This window comes from Plecotus auritus (assembly GCF_963455305.1).
Source record: "Plecotus auritus genome assembly, chromosome: 7".
NCBI lineage: Eukaryota > Metazoa > Chordata > Mammalia > Chiroptera > Vespertilionidae > Plecotus > Plecotus auritus.
Genome location: NC_137774.1, coordinates 59,618,040 through 59,644,752, shown reverse-complemented (window position 1 = coordinate 59,644,752; position 26,713 = coordinate 59,618,040). Strand labels below are relative to the sequence as shown.

The 26,713-nt window shown below is 49.5% G+C and overlaps 1 protein-coding gene across 2 annotated transcripts in view; it reads right to left on the bottom strand.

Annotated features, from left to right (window-relative positions):
- The window catches only part of LOC308253268 (post-GPI attachment to proteins factor 6-like), a 39,285-nt gene extending 16,213 nt beyond the window's left edge, over positions 1-23,072 (bottom strand). The window contains exons 1-2 of one of the 2 annotated variants that reach the window (XM_080678635.1): positions 22,910-23,072; positions 10,791-10,918 (exon numbers count right to left, since the gene is read on the bottom strand). In XM_080678635.1, coding sequence (XP_080534761.1) covers positions 10,791-10,825 — 35 coding nt within the window. In that variant the 5' untranslated portion in view covers positions 10,826-10,918; positions 22,910-23,072. The remainder of the gene's footprint in view (positions 1-10,790; positions 10,919-22,909) is intronic. The other variant, XM_080678634.1, reaches the window with a different exon arrangement.
- Between the last annotated feature and the right edge of the window lie 3,641 nt (positions 23,073-26,713).

Here is a 26,713-nt window from a genome sequence, read left to right as displayed (position 1 = left end):
CTGCTCAGTTGCACGTGTCTTGATACAAATTAAAACAAGACACCTTGTCAAAAGCAGCACCTCTCACTCTGCTGGTGGGAAGGTGAACTCCCCAACTTTTGAAAGTTACTGTGGCAACATTAAAATGTAATAGAAAACACAAAGACCTAAGGGCAGACACAAGAATGTTGGCTACAGAAGTGCTTGTAGTTGTGAGACAGATTAGTGTGGGAGCCCTGTCCAGAGTACACTGGATGTTCAAGGCCACTCTGAGCATGGGAATACTAATCAGAATGTTCAAATCTACTTCGCTATACACAGGTGCAAAAGTAAGGATGCAGCAAGCTCTGCACTGCACAGGTATGCTCTTCTATAACCCAAAAGACTGAGGTCACTATTTGGCAAGAAGCCTCTTTTGTCTAAGTTAGTATAAAGTATGTTACTGACCAGCCAGTCTGGCCGGTTCCTGTATAGCTCCTATGTTGGGGGCTGCCTTGTGGAGATGTATTACTGACTAGCTGGCACTGGCTGTTTTTGCTAGGATGGCTCCTGTGTTTGCTGCTGTATTAGTAAGAGCTGCCTCTGTAAGGCTACTTTGAATAACTGCTTTGTCTAATGGTTTTTTAGCAGCAATGGCTACTTGGGCTAAAATAAAGACCCTCTTATACACCTACAACTTATATGCCTTCTCCATCCGTACCCGGCATCCAAGGAGGTCCAGTTCCTAGCAGAGGAGGACCTGTGCACCCCGACAACTAGAAATCCAGGACAAGTGGAATGGGAAAACTGAGACAGATAGTTGAACAAAGTGGCCAACAATTTACAGCAGATGCAGAAGGTCACCAGGGCAGAAAGCCCCAAGTGTCTAGCAACAGGCAAAACTGGTGCCAGACTTAGCCCCTATGGTGGCCTTCCCTCCCCTGGCACATTATGGGTGCTGCCATTCAGCCCCTCCCTGACCTGTCCTCCCTAGATAACATCTAGGCCTTAGTTGATTTTCAGCTCAAGGCCCAGAAAAGCAGCAAAACCACTCGGGAGATGAGAGAATGCCAGGACGAGCTGCAATGGCTAATGACAAGCCAACCAATCAGTAAAGACCATGGCCCTGAAGGACACACCTGGAAAAGCTGGTAAGTATTCTATTGAGATCCCCTCTAGGACCGCCCCTAAACTCCCAGCCTTTAAAACCCTCACGTGAAGGACCCAGCCTGCACTGTCCCTCCTGGGAGCACAACTTTGCCTCTCCCTCCCCCTCTTCTTTCCTCACAGGCCCACACCTCCTAAACTCTAAGAGACCCCAAGGGACTTGCAACCAGGGAGCCATGGGCAGCTCGTCCCAGGCTACTCCTTGAACCTGCCCCCAAGGCCTCCCTTTCTCTGCCTCTCCAAGGAGCTGATGGCAGCTCCACCTTGGCTCACTTCTTCCCCTCATTGCTAGAAACCAGAGCAGGCCACGTTGTCCCTCCTGTTGGGTCTTGTATCCCAGCCCCTTCCTCGTTCACTGTCCCTAGCAGCTTTAATGAAAGTCCTCTCAGAACCACCTGGGCTCCTGTTGTGACATCTTTCCTGCATGAAGCCAAGAACCCACATACCACAGGCCAGCCCGAGGCAGACCTGCTCCAGGCCTGGTCCCTGTCCAGTAACAGTTGCATGGTGGGCAGTTAGATAAACTTGAGCAGAACAGGACAATGGGCCAGATGCTGAAAGCCCCAGGTGATTAGCAATGGGCAAAACTGGAAAAACAAGGACCTTCACCCCAGAGTGACCTTTCCTCCCCTGGCATCTCACTGCACATGCAGTCTGGACTCTTCCCTGACTTTTCCTCCCCAGGCATGTCATTAGTCATGTGGTAGACCCTCTTGGAGGACAAACAAGGGCCGAAGAGTGACCTCATGTGACTCCCACGTGGGCCCTTGCACACCATGCCCTTAAGCATTAACCCATAGGGACACCATCTAGGCCTTGGCTGTGCTTCAGGCTTAGGCCCACAAAAGCAGCAAAACCAGGCAAGTGATGTCGTGGCTGACCTCAGGACCAGCTGCATTGGGCAATGAGCCTGAAAGGGCACGCCTGGAAAGCTGACAAATATTCTATTGAGATCCACCCCTGGGACAGCCCCTAAAATCCCTGCCATAAAAGCCCTTAGGATGGAGGACACAACACAGGTTCTCTCCAGGGAGCTGTTTTTCTCCACCCCCTTCTGCAGGAAGCCACCCATTGTCTTCACTATCAGAGAAATGTGTACAGGGATCCTGGAAGGCTGGTGACCCTTGAGCCCTGGCAAAGGTCAGAGCTTTGCACCAACTGTTTAGTCGAGACAATGGTAGCTGAAGCAACTTCCCTACCAGACAGTCATGTAAATCCTTACTGATAAGATAGTCTGTCTGTTACTGGAAATTGCCTGCCTAAGGGCTATAGATGTATCCCAAATTGAATAAAAGGATGGCAAGGCCAGAGCCCAAGTGGAGTCCTTCCTCTTGAGCTAGGCTCCTGCCTGGTCCCCCATTATTTCCAAATTATTGTTTCTTGTCTCTGTCTCTTTCATTTGCGTGCGGTCCCTCTTCCAGAGTCCGAATCCTGAACCACGCGGGACATGGAGGGACATTCACCCGCTTCTGTCGGAAGTCGCCCATTGTCCTCACTAGCAGAGATGTGGACAAGGAACCTGGAAGGCTGGTCAACCTTAAAGCTTTGAAAGCTTTGGTCAGAGCCAACCACTCACTGTTTAGTTGAGACAATGGTAGCTGAAGCAACTTCCACCTGTTAGTTTTATGTAAATTCTTGCTGATTGGCTATTATTGGAATTGCCTGCCTAAAGGCTATGGGTGTATCCCATAGTCTTAACAAAAGGGATAGCAAGGCCAGAGTGGGGTGTAGTCCTCTCTTGGGCTTCTGCCTGGTCCCCATTTCCCAAATTAATATTTTTCTAGTCTCTTTCATTTGTGTGCGGCCTCCTTCAGAACCCGAACCCTGAACCTGAACCCTGAACCTCGTGGGTCGTGGGGGGGACACTCGCAACTAGTGCCCAAACAGGGACATCTGGAGGGGATGATATTTTCGCCTACAGCGAAGGAAGGAAGGTTACACCAAAAAGGTGGGGAAAAGATCACCGAAAAGGTGAGGGAAATTCACTGCACGCAAAACCCAGGATCAGCTGCAGAAGTTTCAATCTGTAAGTAGGGTGGGAACGTCTTTTCAGCCAGGCTAATGGGAAAGAATTAGGTTATAAAGTAAACTTTATTATAGACTTTTGGTTTGCATGCTTAAGGAATGTGGTTTCTTGTTCAAATTAAAATCTTAATTAGTATTTGGAATCTAAAATCTGTAATAAGAAATGAAACTCTGCTGCCGAGACCACCTCTGGTATGGAGAAATTCAAAGGTGGCAGGAGAGGGCAGGGCTATCTGCTCTCCCACAATGAGATTACTTAAGGTTTTGTTTAAAAATTACAGAAGAACTCACAGGGAAATGCAAATCTTGGCCAAATTGGGTGTTAGTTATTACTTCGGAAAGCGAAAAAGAAAGAAAAAATTTAAGATCTGTCCTTGTCTATTAAGCATGAAAAAAATGCGTGGCCAGATCTGTTGCTGATGCTTCCCCCGAAGTAAGCAGATGTGGGGGAAGGGAGACACATGACAATCCAATATGGAAGGCCACTCTCCCAGTATGCTAATTTAAAGTCTCCTTTCTCACCATGAAAAAGTTTTAAAAATTTAGAAATCTGTCTGGAATTTCTGTTCTCATGGGGAGAGAAGCCCGGCTTGAAACAAATGCGCGCAACTGTCCAATGTTTGGACATATTAGATAGGGTTTTAAGTTGGAATCTCTTTACAACGGCTACAGAAATGAAAAACCCAGAACTGTTTTTTTTTCCCCTAAGAAAAATGGCGAATTTGACCCAGGGAAAGAAATTCAAGCTAGTTCCAGCAACAGGATTTGCATTTCCATAATAAAGAGTAGTTTTTAAAATGCTAATGAACCTCGGTCAAAGTTAACTTTTAAGGCCTTCAAGAAAATCGGTAAATTCTCTGTTATAAAATTTATCCAAAGTCAATCCTTAAAATAATTGGAATTGGATTTGAATCTCAGAAAATGTTGAAAAAAATATAAAGATCTAAGTAGCCCAGGTAACTGGCTACACCCTTTGTTAATGGAGGAAGAAGGGTAGTTGCCCTTCCCCCAGCAGACAGGTAATCCAGTTTCCCACCAGTAGCCATCTTTAAAGAATGTGTTAATTTGCATTTAAATGGCTACAAGTTTGCTAGCCACCCTTCCCCGAAAAAGTCAAGTGGGTAGGCCAAAAAACCTGTTTCGCTAGCCCAGTGGTGGGCAAACTCATTAGTCAACAGAGCCAAATATCAACAGTACAATGAAATTTCTTTTGAGAGCCAAATTTTTTAAAGTTAAACTATATAGGTAGGTACATTGTTATTAACTTAATTAGGGTACTCCTAAGCTGGCCTTTGCTAAAAACTCAAGGGCCAAAGAGCCGCATGTGGCTCGAGAGCCGCAGTTTGCTGACCACTGCGCTAGCCTAAAAGTTTTTCCCGCAGCGGCAAACTCTTAAATAAAAAGTGGCTCCTTTGAAATCAGCTTCCCGCCAGTAGCCATTCTTTAAGGACAATTTTGCATTTGAATACCTGCAAGTTTGCTACTCAATTTCCCCAGGCAGAGAAAAATCTAGAGGACAGAATTGAATCTATTACTTGATCATGTCTTGTATTTTTGAAATTTATTCTTAGAAATGTAAAGTGTTATTAATCTAAGAACTGCTAAATATTTGACTTGCCAGCTTTAAAAGTTCAAAGTGCAAATTAAATTGGGAGAAAATGTGGTTGTGGTAATACCTAAAGTATAAACATTTATTTTTGAGAAAATAAAATGTTGTGTTTTCTCTAATAATTAGGAATTCAAAATATGTTGTTATTGGTCTAATTAAATAAGAAGATTAATTCTGTGATCCCAACCAAAATTTTTTTTAAAAAACTTAATTGATATCTTAGGATAATTGTAGAAAGTGTTGTAATCTTTAAATCATATATGGATATATGTTTGATGATTTTTTCCATGTTAAAATTTCAAGGCTTTAACCGAGAGATGATTTTGGAGAGCTCCAAGGGCCTACAGCAGCCGTGGGCAAACTACGGCCTGCGGGCCGGATCCGGCCCGTTCCGCTGTTCTATCCGGCCCTCGGAGCCGAAAGAGCAGAGGGTTCTCTTGCTCTCCCCTCCGCTCCTTTACTTTGAATTTATATTAGTTCACACAAACACTCCATCCATGCTTTTGTTCCAGCCCTCCGGTCCAGTTTAAGAACCCACTGTGGCCCTCGAGTCAAAAAGTTTGCCCACCCCTGGCCTAGAGTAATACAATAAATTTGTACTCTCTTCTTAAAGGAAATAATTTTTGAAATTTAACCGATCTAATATACTTGAAATTGCATGGAAAGCTTTATCAAATAAAAATTAATAACTATATTTTACTTGTAAATGTTACGAAGGTTTTGGCCTCTAAGAAGGGTAAAATAAGTAGCAAAATATTTCTTAAAATCCTACAGCAGAATTTAAAATGACAAAGAGCCAGTAGCCACCTGCATTTTTAATTAGGATGGAGATAGGGCCACTTTGGCGCCTTGTGAATCAGATGTAAACGCTTACAAAATTTGCTTTGCTTTGTTTTTTAAATAAAGATACCTACTTAAATTACTTTATAAATTAGCTTTTTAAAATATAATAAAGTCTCATATAAATTATATCAAAAGACCAGAAACAGCTAGTGAAATTTCTGTTTGTCTTGCTCTTCCCTTGTTTGTTGTGAGAATAAACAAACCATCTTTTCTGTCAAAGAAGTCTAGGCAGCCACCATGATGGCCACATGGCTTGCCGCTTCCCTGGGGGCTGCCATCTTGAAACAGCAAAGGCCAACCCCTCCCTTTGAGTAAGCCAATGTCTTTGTAAGCAATTTGATTAAGTCTTCTAAGAAAGTTACTGAGACCTCCCATGATCCCTCTGTATATGCAAATTAGCCAAAGGGGATAAGATTTTTAAATGAAACTCTGTAGCCTGAAAATTATTTTGGAAGGAAATAAGAAGAGGTTTTCTTCAAACATCTGAAGAACTGTAATTAAAAGTATGTATATTTGGCCTCTTGAACTGAAGTAAATAATTTGTGTTTTTGCCTCCCTGATAAAGTTTATGTTAAAGTTATTCAAAGACTAATTGCAATTAATGTCATTTATTGTCCATAACCAAGGACAAGTAAAGTTTAAAAATAAATCTTATTTCAGATTAAATTGGCTAATTGAAATAAGTGAATATTAATAAAAACTTAATTGTACTGGACAAGAAACTGTTCCTGAAGTATTAACTAAAATTTTTATTGATAGTTCATCTCATAGTAAAATTGCCAAACATGCAATGAATCCAAAGCAGTCATATTTTTGTGCATAAAATTAAAAGTTATCAAGACTGCATTGTAAAAATTTCCAAAAGCCTCCTAATATTTAAATCAAAAAAGGGGGGATAGTAGAATAATATCCTGTAAGAAAAATACCTTGTAGGAAAATTACATCAAAAATTTTTTTACTTTGAAAATTAATTTTCATTTGTAATGTTGACAGCAAGACACCCATGAAACATCACATGGTGTTAAAATAAGCCAAAGGAAAATTGTTTGGGCAAAAATGAAAAAGGATCCCAAGTCAAATTTATAGAAAATAATTCTTTATTAATCTTTGGTGGAGAATATGTTTGTATATTTCCAGAAAAGACCATGTGGATTCCTGCAACAACGGATCCCGGAGAGGAGCTAACAGGATTGCTCCAGCCATGAAGACAAGAGGAGAAACAGTCCAGAGATGGAAGATGGTGAAGACGCCTTGCCATGCTAGCAGTCAGCAGCCGTGTGTCACTGCAGGTCGCCCAGGACCAAGCCAGAGAAGGTTGGACCTGCATTGACACCATTCGCCCACCATCCAGAACTAGCATATAATTGCTGACATGTACAAATAAGGAACTGTTGGACATTGAAATTGGGACTCAAAAAACTGTTGGCCCGGAAAGAAACTTACTACAGACTGATTCATTTGCCTATCTCATTTTTGTTCTCATATGTTTATTTCTAGTCTGCCCATGTGGAATGAAGAGTCTTAAGAGGACTCGAACCCTTCAGGCAGCATTCACCATGCAAGATTTATTAAAGAAAAGAAACGGGGGAGATGTCGGAAGCCGCCCATTGTCCTCACTAGCAGAGAGATGTGGACAAGGAACCCGGAAAGCTGGTTAACCTTGGAAGCTCTGAAAGGTCAGAGCTAATCACTCACTGTTTAGTTGAGACATTGGTAGCTGAAGCAGCCTCCACCTGTTAGTCTTATGTTAATTCTTGCTGATTGGCTATTACTGGAATTTCCTGCCTAAAGGCTATGGGTGTATCCCATAGTCTTAATAAAAGGGATAGCAAGGCCAGAGCGGGGTGTAGTCCTCTCTTGGGCTTCTGCCTGGCCCCCAATGCCCAAATTTATACTCTCTTGTCTAGTCTCTTTCATTTGTGTGAAGCCTCCTTCAGAACCCGAACCCTGAACCTGAACCCTGAACCACGTAGGTCGTGGGGGGGGGACACTCGCACCCTTCCCTAGGGCATTTCCCTTCTCTCTCTCTCTCTCTCTCTCTCTCTCTCTCTCTCTCTCTCTCTCTCTCTCTCTCTCTCTCTCTCTCCAATGGCCCTTCTTTTGCCTCTGTAACTTGTTTCCTCAGCCCATTTCTTCTATGGGTCACTTCTACCACTCTGACTTTCTAAATAAACGTACTCTTCCAGTTTGAGTCTTAACTCTGAATCCTTAGCCAGAACTCAGGGACTGAGGTTGCTGAACCCAGGTCCAGTCTGACTCCACTGGTCCAACACCTGGTGCCGTTCGGGCACCAGCCGTTGCAGGAACTTGGGAGCTCTGTTGGCGGGAGGGGGGATAATGATAGAGGTGTACCATGAGCTTTTACCCACCGTTAGAAAGGTCTATTCTGTGGGCATTCAAAAGGAACATTAATAAAGTAAAAACATCCAGTTGCTAGGTAATGTGGATACTTCCCATTTCCAGACTTGAACCTCAGATCCTCTCACCAGCTGTGAGGATGGACCAGGCAGAGAGCTGTCCACCCACCCAGAGGGGAGGGCTGTGAGAAGGAGGGGGTGGGAGGGACGTGGACTTTCCCCGAAGTCTGCATCTGGCCACAAGGTGCATTTATTTGCTTTGGATACAAATTTCAAAGGTTAACAACAGCAAAAACAAACAAATAACAATAAAAAACATCACTGTAATTCCAGGTCATCCAAATAATTGTTGGAAGAGCGGCACCCCTTGGATTTCAGGGCCTCCCTTCAAGGCCTCTCTCCCACCCAGAGGAGAAAAACGGAAAACGCTGCCCTTCCCTTCCACTGCCCTTCCCCTTCCTCCTCCCTCATCGCTTGCTCAAGTCCTCCTTCCCTCCTTCCGGTGACCCCAGGCGGTGACCCCAGGCGTGTGGTGCCACTGCCCTGCCCTAGACCCAGCCTTCCTCCCCCACTTCCCTTCCTGCTACAGGCAATTCACATGCAGCCTGCCTAGGCTCTCCTGTGGCTTCTGATCTAGGCCCTCCCTTGTCTCCGGTGTCAGCTTTAATAAATATGCTCTCAACATTTACACAAGGGTGGGGCACGCACTGTGGAAATGATTGAGGCCCCGAGGCACCCTGGTAGCCCTGGCACCCACTGTCCTCCACAGCCCACCCGGGGCCCCTCCTCCAAGTGCTTCTGTGCAAAGTCCCCAGAGGAGGCTAAACATCAAACAAACGATGTTTTTTACTGGCCTCCTGGCCTCCTCCTGCACACGCACATAAATGGGAACATGGGCCCCTTCCCATGCTCCAACTCCGGCCCCCACCCTGTGGGAATAACAGGGAATGACACAGCTGGCGTTCCTAAGGTCTGTGAGACCTTGGAGTAATATCTAGGTCTCAATTTGTTTCAGTTTTAGGCCCATACAGGCAGCAAAACCAGATAAGTGATGCCACGGGAACCTGCCAGCGACTCGTCTAAAAAAGGCCACAGAGAAACTATGTCTGGATGTGAGCCTAGATTTTAAACAGCTGGTGTCTGATCCTTGCGTGTCCCCACCCCCTGCAGGCCGTTTGCCTGTTTTCTGTCCTACAAAACCTTGTGCTGGGGAAGTCTGGGGGTGGCAAACAATAGCACCTAGCAGGTCTATAGGCAGATGGGGCTTAGTGAGGCAAGGTCACAGGTGGCAGCCAGCGTGGCAGTAACCCTCACTGGTCAGCCACCACGGGGTGCACGTAAGTCCCAATGAACCCGTCTTTCACCTTGGAATCCACGAACAATACACTGGGGCTCTCTGGGACCTCGGCACTTTGCATAACACTTGGGGTGCTGACCCCACCCCGCTGCTGCATCTACTATAACACATAGTTGGAATATCAAAGTAATTTTCCTTTTTCCAGACCCCTCAAAGCACAGGCAGCGCTCTGCAGAGTCCACAAATCCCCTCATTGTTATTGAGGTAATCGCTGCCTGTTAACTATCCTGCACCCACCTAAAAGGAGTGTGTCTAACATCTTACTTTTTACCCAGAGGTCCCCCCTTGCTTTCTCACGCCTCCCTAATCACCAAAGGATGTCATGTAACCCACTTATGTCTTCTCTTTTGATTGCCCCCTCTTTTTAAAATTACATATATTTTTAATGATTCAGAGAGGAAGAGAGAGAGAGAAACATCAGTGATGACAGAGAATCACTGATCGGCTGCCTCCTGCACACCCCCTACTGGGGATCAAGCCCCTAACCCGGGCATGTGCCCTGACTGGGAATTGAACCGTGACCTCCTGGTTCATAGGTTTACGCTCCACCACTGAGCCATGCCCACAGGGCTGGCAGATTGGTTTGTAGCTGAGTGAGGTATAATTGGCATGTGATAAACTGCGCTTATGTGAAGTGTGTAACTGGCGAGTTCTGACCTACGTCTGTACCTGTGCAGCCATCACAATGACTCTAAGGAACATACCCGTCACCTGCAAGCCATGTCCTCTAGTCCCTCGGTAATACTCCCCTGCTGCCCCCTCCTCCTTTTCTCACGTGACAGAGGGGAAGAACTGGTGAGCCATCCGGGATGACAGCTCAGGGCCTGGGAGGGCAAGACCAGCCAGAAAGGGGGTGGCCATGTGGGAGACAAGGCTCCATGGGGGAGGGGGGTGTCGATGGCATCTGGCTGAAAGGTGGGGATAGGAGGAAGAGGCACTGGGCACTCAGCTAGGTCCAGAACCCCTTTTTAGGGGCCCAGTTCAGGCTGTTTGGCCCTGCCTCCTTCCTCCCCTGGCCCCTGTCACAGGCTGTGGCAGGTCCCTCTTTCTTTCTCTAGAATAGAGCTCAGTCCCTCACCCGCTGTCCATCTGCAGGGCCGCCGAGGCCACCCCTGGTCAGCTGTCCCAAGGCCCCTGCAGGAGGCTCCACGTGACCACCGACTGGCTCAGCCCTGGGCGTTGTGCTCTGGGCACAGAGCCCTCATGGCCTCATGCTCACTGAGAGGAGGGCCTGCCACACACGCAGCTGGAACTGTCCCCTTTGGGAGAGGCTTCTTCAGACAGCACCCCCCAGAGTCTGCTCCCCAAATACCTGATCTGGGCTCCCAACACCACTCCACTTTGGACAAAAATTACTTTCAAATATTATAATAAAATGGCGGATAGAGGTCACCTGACAAACAGGTGGAGAAAGAACAGATAGTTTGGGGAAAATGTGTGCATTCAGTGAGAAAAACAAAGTATAGGTCCCCACCTTATATCACAGTGACACAGGAACTCCAAGTGCATTGAAGACGTAGCGTGAGCCCTGGCTGAGGTGCTCAGTGGGCTGGAGAGTCGTCCTGTTCACTGAAGGGCTGCCAGTTCTCTTCGGGTTTGATCCTGATGAGGGCAAGTATGGCAAGCTACTGATCTTGAAAGGGCAGGGAGACTCCATGTTCCTTTTGTTCCATGTCTTCTACCTCGTGGAGTCAGGTTCCCGCCCTAGAACCTCTCCAAGAGCCCAACCCACATTTTTGAATTAGCCAATAGAAATGCAAGGGGAAGGTAAGCCGCACCCTGCCCCCATGTGCAACCTGATCCCGACCAATCAGCGGAGGCGACACTACCTCACCCCTCCTACCTCTCCCAGGTGATGTTTCCCTCATACATCAATGTTTCTCTCTCTCTCTCTCCCCCTCCCCCTTGCCCTCGCTCTAAAATCAATAAAACATATCCCCAGCTGAGGATTTAAAAAAATCCTCATAGTGTGGAAGGGAAAACTATACTAGTAAGTACAGGACGATATTTTTGAGACTGGGTAGAGAATTTATTTACTAAATTTTAAAAGTGTTTAATTACAAAATTCCTAAAATAAGTGGACAATATTTAATAACAAGACAATAAAAAGAGATACTCATGTGTTCCCCACCAGGTTCACAAGGTCCTGATCCGCTGCCCTCTTTGCTCCCAGCCCATCTGACTTTTAAGGAAATGAATTTACAGATAGAGCTAGATTTCCCCTCTCACCCTTTCCTCTCCTGTCCCCTCAATGTGATGCCCATGCTCGTTTGGTACTTTCACGACAAATAAAGGTGCTTGGAAACAATAGATGCTGCAGGGCCGTGTGTTCCAGGGGTGGGCAAACTTTTTGACTTGAGGGCCACAATGGGTTCTTAAACTGGACCGGAGGGCCGGAACAAAAGCATGGATGGAGTGTTTGTGTGAACTAATATAAATTCAAAGTAAAGGAGTGGAGGGGAGACCAAGAGAACCGGATAGAACAGCCGGATCCGGCCCGCCGGCCGTAGTTTGCCCACGGCTGGTTTAGACTCTGCACTTGCGTTTTCTCTTGTTGTGGATGCCTGCCCTTGCAGATGTGGCAGATGTGGTTCATTCATGGACACTGCTAGATAGTATCCCATTATGTAGGCTGCACTCACCATTCATCAGTCTCTTCATGGAACTGTGAAAACTAGTGCTGCAAGAACACCCTCTCTGCTCTCCTCCTGGACCTCTGAGCACCCCTCCCCCGTCTCCTCCTGGACCTCTGAGCACCCCTCCCCCGTCTCCTCCTGGACCTCTGAGCACCCCTCCCCCGTCTCCTCCTGGACCTCTGAGCACCCCTGTCCCGTCTCCTCCTGGACCTCTGAGCACCCCTCCCCCGTCTCCTCCTGGACCTCTGAGCACCCCTCTCCCATCTCCTCCTGGACCTCTGAGCACCCCTCCCCCGTCTCCTCCTGGACCTCTGAGCACCCCTCCCCTGTCTCCTCCTGGACCTCTGAGCACCCCTCCCCTGTCTCCTCCTGGACCCGTGCATTGGAAGGCAAGAAGTGGAAGTGCTGCCCTAACTGGTTTGGCTCAGTGGATAGAGCGTCGGCCTGCGGACTCAAGGGTCCCAGGTTCGATTCCGGTCAAGGGCATGTACCTTGGTTGCAGGCACATCCCCAGTAGGGGGTGTGCAGGAGGCAGCTGATTGATGTCTCTCTCTCATTGATGTTTCTGACTCTCTGTCCCTCTCCCTTCCTCTCTATAAAAAATCAATAAAATATGTTTTTTTAAAAAAAGAAGTGGAAGTGCTGTTTTAATAATGTGAACCCCCATACTCTGCTGGGATCAGACTTAATTTTTACTCTGACTGGTGTCAAATGCTCTTTATTCATTCCCTCAGTACCAATGTGGTTCAGCATCTTTTTATGTTTATTGGCCACTTGAGCTTCCTCTGAAAGGGCGGGGAGACTCCATGTTCCTTTTGTTCTATGTCCTCCACCTCGTGGAGTCAGGTTCCTGCCCTAGAACCTCTTCAAGAGCCCAACCCACACTTTTGGATTAGCCAATAGAAATGCAAGGGGAAGGTAAGCCGCAACCTGCCCCATGTGCAACCTGATCCCGACCAATCAGCAGAGACCACACTACCTCACCCCTCCTACCTCTCCCAGGCCCCCTATAAATCAGCGCGTTTGGGGGCTGACTCTCTCTCTCTCTCCACCTCGCCGCTGCGCCGGGGTGTGTGTGTGTGACTGAGCTCGAGCTAGCTCGATTGAAAGGCTCTTTGCTTTTGAATCGGACTCGGCTCCCTCGTGGTCTTTGGGAATCACGAAATCTGGGCATAACATTTGGGGGCTCGCCCGGGATCCCCAAGAACCTCAAGGGACCCCCGATCCGGAGAGTCTGACTGGCCACGGTAGGTGTCTGTCTGTTCCTTGTCTCTTTTTTGTGTGAGCTCATTTCTGAATCTCTGGTAGTGCCCGAAGCGGTCTAGGTGGACGCACCGGAGGACCACGGGCGGGAGGAATCGGGAGACGTCCTGATCCTCCTTCAGGAGGGACGAGTATTCCCCTCAAACCTCTGGGACGAGGTGGGTCGCTCCCACCGATCGGCGTGAGGCCGTTGTCCGCACTTTCGGTTTTGTCAGTTTTTGTTCCAACGATTCGCATTGGAAAGCTTGTCTAAAGGGCCCTTTGTTTGTCTGTGTCTGTGTTTTTCTGTTTTGTTTTGTGGACTCTGTTGACGGACATCATGGGACAGACTCAAACCACTCCTTTAAGCATTATGGTTGATCATTTCAAAGAGGTTAAGGGAAGAGCTAGCAACCTCAGTGTAGAGGTCCGGAAGGGCCGGTGGCAAACTTTTTGTTCTAGGGAATGGCCGACTTTTAGTGTTGGGTGGCCGCCGGAGGGGACCTTCGACCTCCCCACCATCCACCGGGTGAGGGACATCATCTCTCAGCCCAAGAAGGGACATCCTGATCAACTCCCTTACATTATTACTTGGCAGGACCTCGTGGAAGATCCACCCTCCTGGCTTAAGCCCTTTCTGTCCCCGCGCTCCCTGGAGCTGAAACCCATACTTGCTTTGCAGGAAACGGAGAAGGTGAAGAAGAAGGACCTCATCCCGCCTTCAGCTCCCCTCTACCCTGTCTTTCAGGGGGGAACTGAAGAGGAACTAATCTTTCCTCCCTCATATCAGCCCCCTAGAAGTTCACAGGGGGGCGATGCTCCCAAGCAAAGGGGAGCGTCTGGGGGCGGAGTTCCGGAAGCGTCTGGGGGCGGAGTTCCGGAAGCGTCTGGGGGCGGAGTTCCAGAAGCAGCTGCGGTTCCAGTGGGAAGCCCGCCTCTTACTAGACAAAGGGCTCAGAGGGAACTGTCTGTCACAGCCCCTGACTCCACTATTAAAGCCCTACCTTTACGAGCCGCGGGGCCCCCAGATGCGGATGGCAATCAACTCCATCACTATTGGCCTTTTGCCACTAGTGACCTTTACAACTGGAAGGCTCAGAATCCTAAGTTCTCTGAGAAGCCAGCAGGGCTTATTGATCTGTTAGATTCTGTCCTTTTCACCCACCAGCCCACGTGGGATGACTGCCAACAGCTTTTACAGGTCCTGTTCACAACTGAGGAGAGGGAAAGAATCCTCAATGAGGCCCGGAAAGTGGTTCCAGGCGTGGACGGGAACCCAACAACCAACCCGGTCCAGATAGATGTCTCTTTTCCCTTAACTAGGCCTGAATGGGATTTCAACACGGCAGAAGGTAAGGAGAGGCTCCGGGTCTACCGCCAGACTCTAATGGGGGGTCTCCGAATGGCTGCTAGAAAGCCAACTAATTTGGCCAAGGTAGGGAGTGTTCAGCAGGAAAGGGATGAGTCTCCAGCTGTCTTTTTAGAACGGATCATGGAGGCATACCGCACCTACACCCCCATGAATCCAGAAGCTCCTGAAAACAAGGCAGCTGTGATCATAAGCTTTGTAAACCAATCGGCTGCGGATATTAAAAAGAAACTGCAAAAAGTAGATAGGCTGGGGGAGAAGAGTTTAAAGGACCTACTGGAGGTAGCCGAGAAGGTGTATAATAACAGGGAGCCCCCGGAAGAAAGGCAGGCTCACGCTGCGGCGGCTGCGAGCAGCAAACAAACCCGAGACCTAGCTAAGATCCTGCTCGCCACCACCGCGGACTCTTCCGAGGAACGGAACCGCCGTCTCCGCCAACTCGCCGGCAACCAGGAGGACGGTAAGGGGACCGCCCGGGGCGGGAGGCGGAAGCTGCAGAAAGATCAGTGTGCTTACTGTAGGGAGATAGGGCACTGGAAACAAGAGTGCCCGAGAAGGGCCAGCAAAAAGGGAGGCGAAGCAGATCGAGTGAAGGTCCTGGAGCTAGATGAACTGAGTGACTAGGGGAGTCGGGGTTCGGATCCCCTCCCCGAGCCCAGGGTAACTCTTAAAGTGGAGGGGACCCCCATTGACTTCCTTGTTGACACCGGAGCGCAACACTCGGTCCTCTGTACGCCTCAAGGAAAATTAACAAATAAGAAGTCTTGGGTACAAGGGGCAACTGGTATGAGCCAGTATTCATGGACTACCCGAAGAACGGTGGATTTAGGGACGGGCTGGGTATCCCACTCTTTTATGGTAATTCCAGAATGCCCCTACCCACTGTTAGGACGAGACTTGCTCACTAAGATTGGAGCTCAGATAACTTTCAGACAAGGGGGGGCCTCAGGTTACTGATGGCAAGGGCCACCCCATTCAGGTCCTGACCATAAGGCTGGAGGATGAGTACCGGCTTCACCAAAAAGCCTCTCCAATAGAGGGCAGCACAGACGAATGGCTGCAGGAGTTCCCCACGGCTTGGGCGGAGACAGGGGGAGTGGGGCTCGCCGCCCACAGGGCCCCAATCCTGGTAGAGTTAAAACCAGGGGAAGGCCCTGTGAGAATCAAACAGTACCCCATGCCTCAGGAAGCCCGGAAGGGAATTCAGCCACACATTCGGAGACTGAGGGGCCTAGGGGTGCTGGTCCCCTGCCAGTCTGCCTGGAACACCCCCCTCCTGCCAGTCAAGAAGCCCCACACGAATGACTACCGGCCGGTACAGGACCTCCGAGAAGTAAATAAAAGAGTTATGGACATACATCCAACGGTCCCCAACCCATACACTCTCTTAAGCTCTCTGGCACCCTCCCGTGTCTGGTATACTGTGTTAGATTTGAAGGATGCCTTTTTCAGTTTGCCGCTCGCTCCCCGTAGTCAATTCCTGTTTGCTTTCGAATGGCATGACCCGGAAGAGGGTTACAGTGGACAACTGATGTGGACTCGGTTGCCTCAGGGGTTCAAGAACTCGCCCACCATCTTCGATGAGGCCCTGCATGAGGACCTGGGTGAGTACCGGAGAGCACACCCCAACCTCACTCTCCTTCAGTATGTGGACGATATCCTGATTGCAGCAGACACAGCTGAGGACTGCAAGGAGGGGACAAGAGACCTGCTGGCCTCCTTGGGGGCCCTTGGATACCGGGCTTCTGCAAAGAAGGCTCAGATATGCAAAGAAAGGGTGAGTTACCTGGGATACATCCTGGAGGGTGGACAGCGGCGGCTGTCAGATGCCAGAAAAGAGACTGTTTTGAAAATCCCATCCCCCACCTCCCGAAGGGAAGTAAGGGAATTCCTAGGATCGGCTGGCTACTGCCGCCTCTGGATACCGGGTTTCGCAGAGATTGCCAGGCCCCTATACGAGGCAACCAAGGAGGGAAAGGCCTTTGAATGGACTGAAAGAGAGAAGGCAGCCTTTAAGCAGTTAAAGAAAGCCCTCCTAAGTGCTCCGGCCCTGGGCCTGCCAGACATCACGAAGCCCTTCCATCTCTTTGTAGATGAACACAAAGGAATAGCGAAAGGGGTCCTAACTCAGACCCTAGGCCCCTGGAGCCATCCGGTGGCTTATTTGTCCAAGAAGTTAGACCCTGTAGCTGCCCGCTGGCCACCGTGCCTAAGGATTATTGCGGCAACGGCGCTTTTAGTCAAAGACGCTGACAAACTGACCCTGGGGCAGGAAGTCTGGATCACCACCCCACATGCCATTGAGGGAGTCCTGAAGCAGCCTCCTGATAGATGGATGAGCAATGCACGTATAACCCACTATCAGAGTCTCCTTCTCAACCCTCCCAGAGTACGGTTTCATCCCAGTGCGGCCCTCAACCCTGCCACCTTGCTGCCCGACCCAGACCTAGATGCTCCCCTACATGATTGTGCAGGAATCCTAGAGCAAGTGCATGGGCTCCGGAAGGACCTGACTGACCAGCCCCTTCCAGATGCAGACGTCACCTGGTTCACCGATGGAAGCAGCTTCGTACGGGACGGGAGCAGGTATGCGGGTGCGGCTGTAGTCACTGAAACGGACACTGTATGGGCAGAGGCTCTACCCCCCGGGACGTCAGCCCAGAGAGCAGAGCTTGTGGCCCTCACCAAGGCCCTGACACTGGGAGCTGGAAAGCGGCTCAACATCTACACAGACAGCCGGTATGCATTCGCCACTGCTCATGTTCATGGGGCAATCTACCAAGAGAGAGGGCTACTAACAGCAGAGGGGCGGACTATAAAGAATAAACAGGAGATACTCGACTTACTCTCAGCCTTATGGCTCCCTGCCAAACTGGCCATCATACACTGCCAAGGACACCAGAAGGCTGACAACCCAGTGGCAAGAGGAAACCGCAGGGCTGACCAGGAGGCCAAGGCAGTAGCCATTTCTCCGATCCCCACCATGGCCTTACAGCTCCCAGACCCAGGAGACCCAGTTCTTCCAGTTCATCCAGGATATTCCCTGGAGGAGTTACAGCGTATTAGGAAGATTCCCCAAGCAAAGGAGGAGAAGGGGTGGTGGTATACACCACAAGGGGAGCTCATACTGCCAGACCAGCTTGGAGTCTCCATGATAAAACACATGCACTGGTCCACTCACCTGGGGGCACGTAAATTAAAGGACTTAATCCGACACGCCAGAATTAAGATCCACCAGCAGGACGTTAAAATAGAGCAGGTTGTATCTGCTTGCAAGACCTGTCAACTCACAAATGCGAGAATCCGGCCGAGTGAAAAAGGAACCAGGGTTCGAGGAACCAAGCCTGGGGCACAATGGGAGGTCGACTTCACTGAGGTTAAACCAGGAAAGTATGGCTATAAATATCTTTTAGTATTTGTAGATACCTTCTCCGGATGGGTAGAAGCATATCCAACTAAGCATGAAACAGCTCAGACGGTAGCTAAGAAGCTGCTAGAAGACATCTTGCCCAGGTATGGTTTTCCCGCTGAGATAGGGTCAGACAATGGACCAGCTTTTGTCTCGCAGGTAACGCAGGCAGTGGCCAAGGCCATTGGGGCAAATTGGAAATTGCATTGTGCTTATAGGCCCCAAAGCTCAGGGCAAGTAGAAAGGATGAATAGAACTCTAAAAGAGACCCTTACCAAATTGACCATGGAGACTGGCGGGGACTGGGTGGCTCTCCTTCCATATGCCCTTTACCGGGTTAGGAACTCTCCCTACACCCTGGGTTTTACTCCTTATGAGATCATGTTTGGTCGGCCACCCCCTATTATCCCTAACCTTAAAGCCGAATTTCTTACAGAATTTGAAAGTCAAGAACTGTTTCTTTCCTTGAGAGGGCTCCAGAGGGCGCACGAAGACATTTGGCCACGCCTCCGCGCTATCTACGAGACTGGCCCAGCCCCGACTCCTCATCAGCATAAGCCCGGGGACTGGGTCTATGTCAAGAGACACCGCCGGGAGACCCTTGAGCCACGATGGAAGGGTCCCTATGTCGTGGTGCTGACGACCCCCACTGCTCTCAAGGTAGACGGCGTCGCAACCTGGGTCCATCACACTCACGTCCGGTCAGCGGACCCATCTGTGATCCAGGAAGACTTCGTCACCAAATGGAGCATCGATCGAGATCAATGCAACCCGCTCAAGCTCAAGCTACAGCGTGCTCGACCTGCCTGATGCTGGAGGGGGAAGGAAGACTTGGGGACTCCGATTTTATCAGTACAGGGAATTTGGGGTGGTGTACCCTCGTGACCCAGGAATGTTGTCCAGTAGAAATACAAACCGACCCATGATTGGGCCTGTAAGTTTCAAGACAAGGGGGGAATGAAAGGGCGGGGAGACTCCATGTTCCTTTTGTTCTATGTCCTCCACCTCGTGGAGTCAGGTTCCTGCCCTAGAACCTCTTCAAGAGCCCAACCCACACTTTTGGATTAGCCAATAGAAATGCAAGGGGAAGGTAAGCCGCACCCTGCCCCATGTGCAACCTGATCCCGACCAATCAGCAGAGACCACACTACCTCACCCCTCCTACCTCTCCCAGGCCCCCTATAAATCAGCGCGTTTGGGGGCTGACTCTCTCTCTCTCTCCACCTCGCTGCTGCGCCGGTGTGTGTGTGTGTGTGTGTGTGTGTGTGTGTGTGTGTGTGTGTGTGTGTGTGTGTGTGTGTGTGTGTGTGTGTGTGTGTGGGACTGAGCTCGAGCTAGCTCGATTAAAAGGCTCTTTGCTTTTGCATCGGACTCGGCTCCCTCGTGGTCTTTGGGAATCACGAAATCTGGGCATAACACCTCCTCGGGAGCTGCTTATTCATATTCATTGCTCATTTTGTACTGAGTGGCTGTTCAGTTGCTATGGACTGAATTTTGTCCCCCAAATTCGATAGTTGAGGTCATAACCCCCAATTTGATGTTATTTGAAGATGGAGCCTTTGAGAGAAAATTAGAGTTAGTTGAGGTCATGTGAGTGGGGCCCCAATGATGGGATTAGTGACTGCAGGAAGAGGAAGAGAGAGAAATGGCTCTCTCTGTCCCGTGTGAGGGTACACCTAGAAGGAAGCCCTCACCACAAGCCAAGAAGAGAGCTCTCAACAGGAACTAATTTGCTGCCATCTTGACCTTGGATAAAATTAATTAGTTGGCTACTCAAAATTAAAGATTTCTGGCCTGGCCAGTGTAGCTCAGTGGTTGAGTGTCAACCCCATGCACCAAGAGGCCACCGGTTTGATTACCAGTTAGGGCACATTGCCAGGGTTTCCGGCTCAAGCAGAAGGCAGCCAATCGATGTTTCTTTCTCATCTATATTTCTCTCTCTCTCCCCCTCTCCCTTCCTCTCTAAAAATAATAAAAATATATATTTTTAAAAAGATTTCTGTTTAGTCTTTGCCGGAAACTGATCATTGTCAAGAACCTTCATTGCTCTGAGAGGTCAGAGCTAGTTCCCTCACTGTTTAGTTGAAACATTGTTAGCTGAAGCAGCCTCCCCCTCTGTTTGTCTTATGTAAATTTCTGTTATTGGAATTTCCTGCCTAAAGGCTATAGTCTCCATAAAAGGGATAGCAAGGCCAGAGCAGGGGGTAGTCCTCCCACTAGAGGTGGGCTCCTGCCTGGCCCCCAATATTCCCAAATTAATACTTTTCTAGTCTTTTTTCATTTGTGTGCGGCCTTCTCCAGAACCCGAACCCTTAACTGGAACCCGGAACCACGCGGGACGTGAAAAGGAGTTCCCACAAGTCTTCCCAACAAACAGAGTTCATGAAGGGAGTCACAGGTAGGGAGAAGTTATTTGCACCATCAAAAACTGGTGAGGGAGCCCTAGAGGGTTTGGCTAGGACAGGTGGCTAGAACGTAGGCCTGTGGACTGAAGGGTCTCAGGTTCGATTCCAGTCAGCACATGCCTGGGTTGCGGGCTGGGTCCCCAGTGAGGGGCATGCAGGAGGCAGCCCATCAATGATTCTCTATCTCTCTTTCTATCTCTCTTTCTCTGTTTCTATCTCTCTTTCCCTCTCCTTTCCTCTCTGAAATCAATAAAAATATATTTAAAAAAACTGATGAGGGGATTTTATCTAAAGAAGTCAGAGAATCTAATAGAAAAATAAGCAAATGCTACAACGGGGCAATTTACAGATGTGAGATCAAGTTAGTCAAGTCGGTCAAACAGCATTCAGTGAAGTTTGAATAAGAGAAGATGAGATGCCATTTTAAGTTCATCAGACTAGAAATCATATGTAATGTTTACTATAATTTTGGTGTATTTACTCCTGGTTTTAAAGCATGTATTAATAGAGTTGTGATCAAATTGAACTTTGCCTGTACTACCCGCACCCCCACCTCTGTCAGTGGCCAGATCTCACCCAGATGACGGAGAGGCCATACATTAAGGTTTCCTGACCCACTTTGCCTGCACTCCCCTGCAGGTCCCACAGGGATGTGCTGCACCCCAGGAACCTGCTGAGTCACCTTCCTACTTCCCCCACAGGCCAAAAGTCACCAGGGAAGAGGGATCAGGAGGCCCACCTGCTCAGAGAGTTCCAAGGATATGTTTATCCCAAGTAACTTCAGCAGAAAACATTCACAGAGGGAAGTTTTCACAGACATTCTCTCTGACCCAAAACCAACAGAGGAGAGCTGTACCCTATACTCCCGTCCTCGTCTGTGTACCTGACACCTGGTGGAATTAAAACGTGCACAGAGCGGGCATGGAGGAGTCAGTCAAATGGCAGCAGGGCTGTGTGTACTGATTTGGTTCATTTCATCTGGAATGGTACCCATCAAAAGGGACCCATGAGGTCTGAAGGACCCAGAATTGTCACTTTTTAAAATATATATATATATATATATATATATATATTTTTTTTTATTGATTTCAGAGAGGCAAGGAGAGAGAGATACTAGTAGAAACACCAATGATGAGAGAGAACCATTGATCAGCTGCTGCCTGTGTGCCCCACACTGGGGAAACACCTTTTTAAAAAATATATATATTTTAGCCCTGACCGGTTTGGCTTAGTGGATAAAGCATCGACCTGTGGACTCAAGGGTCCCAGGTTCGATTCCGGTCAAGGGCATGTACCTTGGTTGCTGGCACATCCCGGTAGGGGGTGTGCAGGAGGCAGCTGATCAATGTTTCTCTCTCATCGATGTTTCTGGCTCTCTATCCCTCTCCCTTCCTCTCTGTAAAAAAATCAATAAAATAATATTTTTAAATATATTTTATTGATTTTTTTACAGAGAGGAAGGGAGAGGGATAGAGAGAGAAACATCAATCAGCTGCCTTCTGCACAACCCCTACTGGGGATGTGCCCACAACCAAGGTACATGCCCTTGACTGAACCTGGGACCCTTCAGTCCGCAGGCCAACGCTCTATCCACTGAGCCAAATCAGTTAGGGCTGGGGAAACACCTTTTTCACAGGCTTAAAAAAAGATCTCCGTGTTCGACCACGAGTACCTTTGGTTAGAAGTGAGATGAACAGCATTTTCAGGGCTCTCCCAACCTCAGGAAGGTACTGTGTGGGCCAGTCCTGGCCTCTGTCGCCTGTGCACACCCTACAGGTGAAGCCTGTGATTCCTCCGCGCCCAGGGCACCAGCTGCAGGAGGGGCGGGCAGGTGCGCCGGGAGGCGGGGCGGTGCTGCAGGAGGGGCGGGCAGGTTGCCGGGAGGCGGGGCGGTGCTGCAGGGGGGGAGGGCAGGTGCGCCCGGAGGCGAGGCGGGGCGGTGCTGCGCGGAAGGGGGGGGGGGAGGGGGGAGGGGGGAGGGGGGAGGGAGGGGGGGCGGGCAGGTGCGCCGGGAGGCGGGGCCACGCGGAGGCTGCGCGCAGCGCTATGGCCTCTGCCCCGTCGCATTAGGTCGTGTTCTTTGCCATCCATTTGTGAGGCGCTTTTCCAGGGCAGGACTCGGACCTGTGTGGCGGGTGCAGTCCCCCGGGGACACCGCCTAGGCATCTGCAGCTTCTGGGGACAGACACCTCCGGCGTCCGAATGCGGGGGCGGGGCCTGGCCCTCCTTCCATAGAAGTCCGTGGGGGTGGGGGTTCGGCGGGGCGCGCTGGCCCAGGGCGGGGCCGGGGCGAGGCATCCGTTCGGGAACCGGGGTTCTCCTTCCTCCTCCCGCTTCTCTAGGCCGCCACCGCCCCTCCCCCTCCGCGCCCTCCATCGCTGCGGCTGCGGGCCGACCTGGGCGGGGCAGGAGCAGCCCGGAGCCCTGCGCCCAGAGCTCCTTTGTCTGCCGCCCGCACCGCGGCCCGGGTCGCGTCCGTGAAGATGGAGCCGGACCGGTCGGCCTCCCCCACGGGTTCCGGGGGCCTCTTACCTGCTGCCGAGTCCGGCCGCCCGCCGACCCCATCCCGACCCGATGGCAGCTGGAGGACTCGGCCGTTCTCTTGCTTGGAGGAGGGTTATGGCCCCAAGTTGTCTGGAGAGCGTCTCCGCGCGCAGGACTGAGCCAGCACCTGAGCGCGAGGTGGGCCTCCTCCCCGCCTCCGCCTCACCCTCGCCCACGCGCCGAGTGGACGCTGGACGTGGGTCCCGCGGACGCGCACGGGCCCTGGGGCTCGAGCCGAGTTCTGGACAGGAATGGGAGCCTGGCCCCGCGCGCCTCCCGGGCCCTTGCGGTCCGCTGTGGTCGGTAAAGGCACGTGAGGACCAGTGGTCCCGCGTGTTTTTTCCTCCCTCCCGCCCTCTCCTCTGGCTGGATTTCATGAACGCCCTTCTCCTCCTTTCAAGTGGTTCTGGTATAGGGAGTCCGTTTCTTTCGCTGCCTGCCCTCCCGCGCCGCGAGCTGGATGTCTCCTAGCCAGGGGAGGCAGTCCCCGCGTGGGCATGCCTAGCGGCGGAGGGCAGTGCCCCTGAAGGCAGCAGTGCCCCACGGCTCCGGAGAAGCGGGGCGAGCCCCCGTCCAAGGCCCGGACGTGAGCGAGCTTCCGGATGGCGAGGAGGCTGCGTCGGAGCGGAGGCTCCGGTGGCAAAAGCTGAATGGTGTCTGTAAGCGATGTCCTGTCCTAGGCTCTGCCCTGTCCTAGGCTCTGCCCTGTCCTAGGCTCCGGGCTGGCTTGCCCAAATCCTTTATCAGAGTGCTCTGGAGGCCGGATGCCCCAACCCAGCCAGGGGCTGGGCCCCCACTGCCTCACCGGAGTCCCAGGGCCACCAATCTGCTCTAATTAGCATATTTCGTTTTTATTATTATAGACTATCGGCCCAGTGCAGGAAATTTGTGCGGGGGTGGGGGGGTTGTCCTTCAGCCCAGCCTGCATCCTCTCCAATCTGGGACCCCTCGAGAGATGTCCGACTGCCTGTTTAGGCACAGCAGTCGGACATCCCTCTCACAATCCAGGACTGCTGGCTCCCAACTGCTCGCCTGCCTGCCTTCCTGATTGCCCCCTAACCACTCCCCTGCCAGCCTGATTGGTGCCTAACTGCTCCTCTGCCAGCCTGTTTGCCCCTAAGTGCCCTCCCCTGCAGGCCTGGTCCCCCTCAACTGTTCACCCCTGCAGGCCTGGTCCCTCACAACTGCCCTCCCCTGCTGGCCATCTTGTGGTGGCCATCTTGTGTCCACATGGGGGCAGCCATCTTGTGTGTTGGAGTGATGGTCAATTTGCATACTACTCTTTTATTAGATAGGATTATTATAGATTATAGAGGAGCAAAGAGAAGTATTCTCTGGTAGAGAAGTAGTTTAGAGAAAAGTGAAGAATTCTATCCCACGATGAATATTTTTAAACTTTCACATGAAAAGTCTTAAGCATATACAAAAGTAGAGAAGGGTCCATCAATGTCTCTCACATCCCTTCCTCCCCCCCTTCCACTCTCTCTGAAAATAAATGGAAAAAATATCTTCAGGTGAGGATTAACAACAAATGAAATGAAATGTGCTTCTCCCTTACAAAAAATAACAAACAGGAAAATACAGTCATAAAATATAAAAGAAAAAAATAACCAATAATCCAACTAGCCTAAGAAAAATACCATTAGCATTTTAGTGCAGACTCTTTTGTATATACACACACAAACACACAGACACACACATGACTGGATATAGAAGTGTACAATTGAGATCATATTAGATAGAAGCTAAATTATTTTTATAGATCTTCATTGCTTAAAACAGTGAAGGTAAATAATACCAGTAAACAATATTAGAAAATTAAGAATCACTATAATCCCACCATCTAGAAGACAGCTATTAAGTATTTAATATGTAAATTAAAATACATGCTTCATTGTACAAAATTGTATAATTCCAATCTCTGTTGTTTTGAACCTGCCTTTCGACAGTTTTTTGAAGTTGAAGATCTCTGGTGTGAAGTGTACTTTAAGGGAAGTCCGAGGTGTGCATGTCCTGGGAACACTCAGAATTGTTAGGGGTCATAGCAGTGCAGGAGGATTTAATTCCACATGGGCCACACGGACAAGGTCCTCAAGGGCACCAAGTGCACGGGTTGCTTCCCTTCCAAACACTTACTTTGTTTGAATTCTGGAAATAGGGCCGAAACAGTCGTTATAATGGAGACATCAGACAAAGGGTGAGGCATCCACCGGAGATTGTTACGTGGCCCTTAAAGTGACAGTGACAAAGTCTCCGATGTCATTTAGATTAGTGCTTCTGATTAGGTGACAGGAGCAGGATGCTAGATTGTATGTATATTATGATTATAACTATGAAAATTATCCATGTCAAAAGTCTTGAGTGAAATAGTAAAAATTTTTAGTTGTGTGAGTCATTGTGTGTATGTATTTTGGGGAGATGTAATTGTAGGAGGGCAGTGTATAGTGGGAATGGGATTTGGTTTTACTTGAGGTATTGGCCAAATTTTCTGTTACTTTACTGATTTTATTTTAATTACTAGAGGCCTGGTGCACAAATTCGTGCACGGGTGGGGTCCCTCCAGGTGGCCTGTGAGGATCGGGCCCCAGCTCATGCCCCCAACCTCACAGCTCCAGCTTGCACCCCCAGCCTTGCAGCCCCACGGCCACACCTGGCACCCCGCCTTGGCCTGGTGCTGCCCCCTCACCTGTTCCACCATCCTGCCACAGTCCCGCTCTTGTGGGGGCCCATCGGGGCCCGGCAGCACCTCCACTGCCCCCTGCTGCCAGCCATGTTCCGCATTGCCGCCTGGTGGTCAGCGCATGTCATAGTGAGTGGTCGAACTCCCAGTCAAACTCCTGGCTGAGGGGACAATTTGCATATTAGGCTTTCATTATATAGGATAGGATTTTGAAAAGTAGTGCCTGTATACAAATCACAAATTTCAACAGTATATAAAGGAATCAAGTAAAACGTTTCATTACCGTCTTTAGAAATAAAAATGTAAATAAACCTTAAAGATAAAATTTGTTCATGTTTTACTTTGATTTACTTTAGGTTTTAGATCAGTATGCAAAATCCATCTAAAGAAATTCAGATTTTCTAGTAAATTGAAGACCTTTATAGAACATTGAATTAACATGTTCAGGTGCTTATCAAAGATGGCCTGTGAATTCTTGTTGATGTTTGGAGGAGTGTACATTAGAAACTGCCTATGGTTCTGGACGGTGGGCTTCTAGATGGGCATTGTGCTTTCCTCAACACCTAACGTAAGTGTCTCTAAGAAACTCTGGTGAAAGAATTGGCCTGGCCCTGCCCAGGTGGTTCGCCTGGAGTGTGGTCCCTTCTCCAAAAGGTTATGGGTTCGATTCCCAGCCTGGGTGCATATGGGAGGCAACCAGTCGTCTTTTCTCTCCCACACTGATGTTTCTCTCTCTCCCTCTTCCTTCCTTCTTCTCTCTCTCAGATGAAAACAAAACATATCCTCAGGGTGAGGATTTAAAATAAATAATTGTATTGATTGCCCTGTAATTTTCAAAAGTTCTTGAAACTAGTGGATTAGGGTAAATGGGTTCAGTATCATGGTTAGGGAGGAAAATAAATTTTTCAGTAGGTACAGTTTTTTCTGTCCAAATATTTCATGCTTGTTTTAGGCAAGTTGGTATTACTCCGTTACAGCTTGTGTTTTTGTGTTTTTTAATAAGTTTCAAAACTAGAGGTAACATGAGCCGGGATCCTGTCTGTGTCTCTGACACAGGTTCCCTTGTCCAGGAAGACCCGGTGCTGAAGCCCTTAAAACCCTGCCTCCTGTCT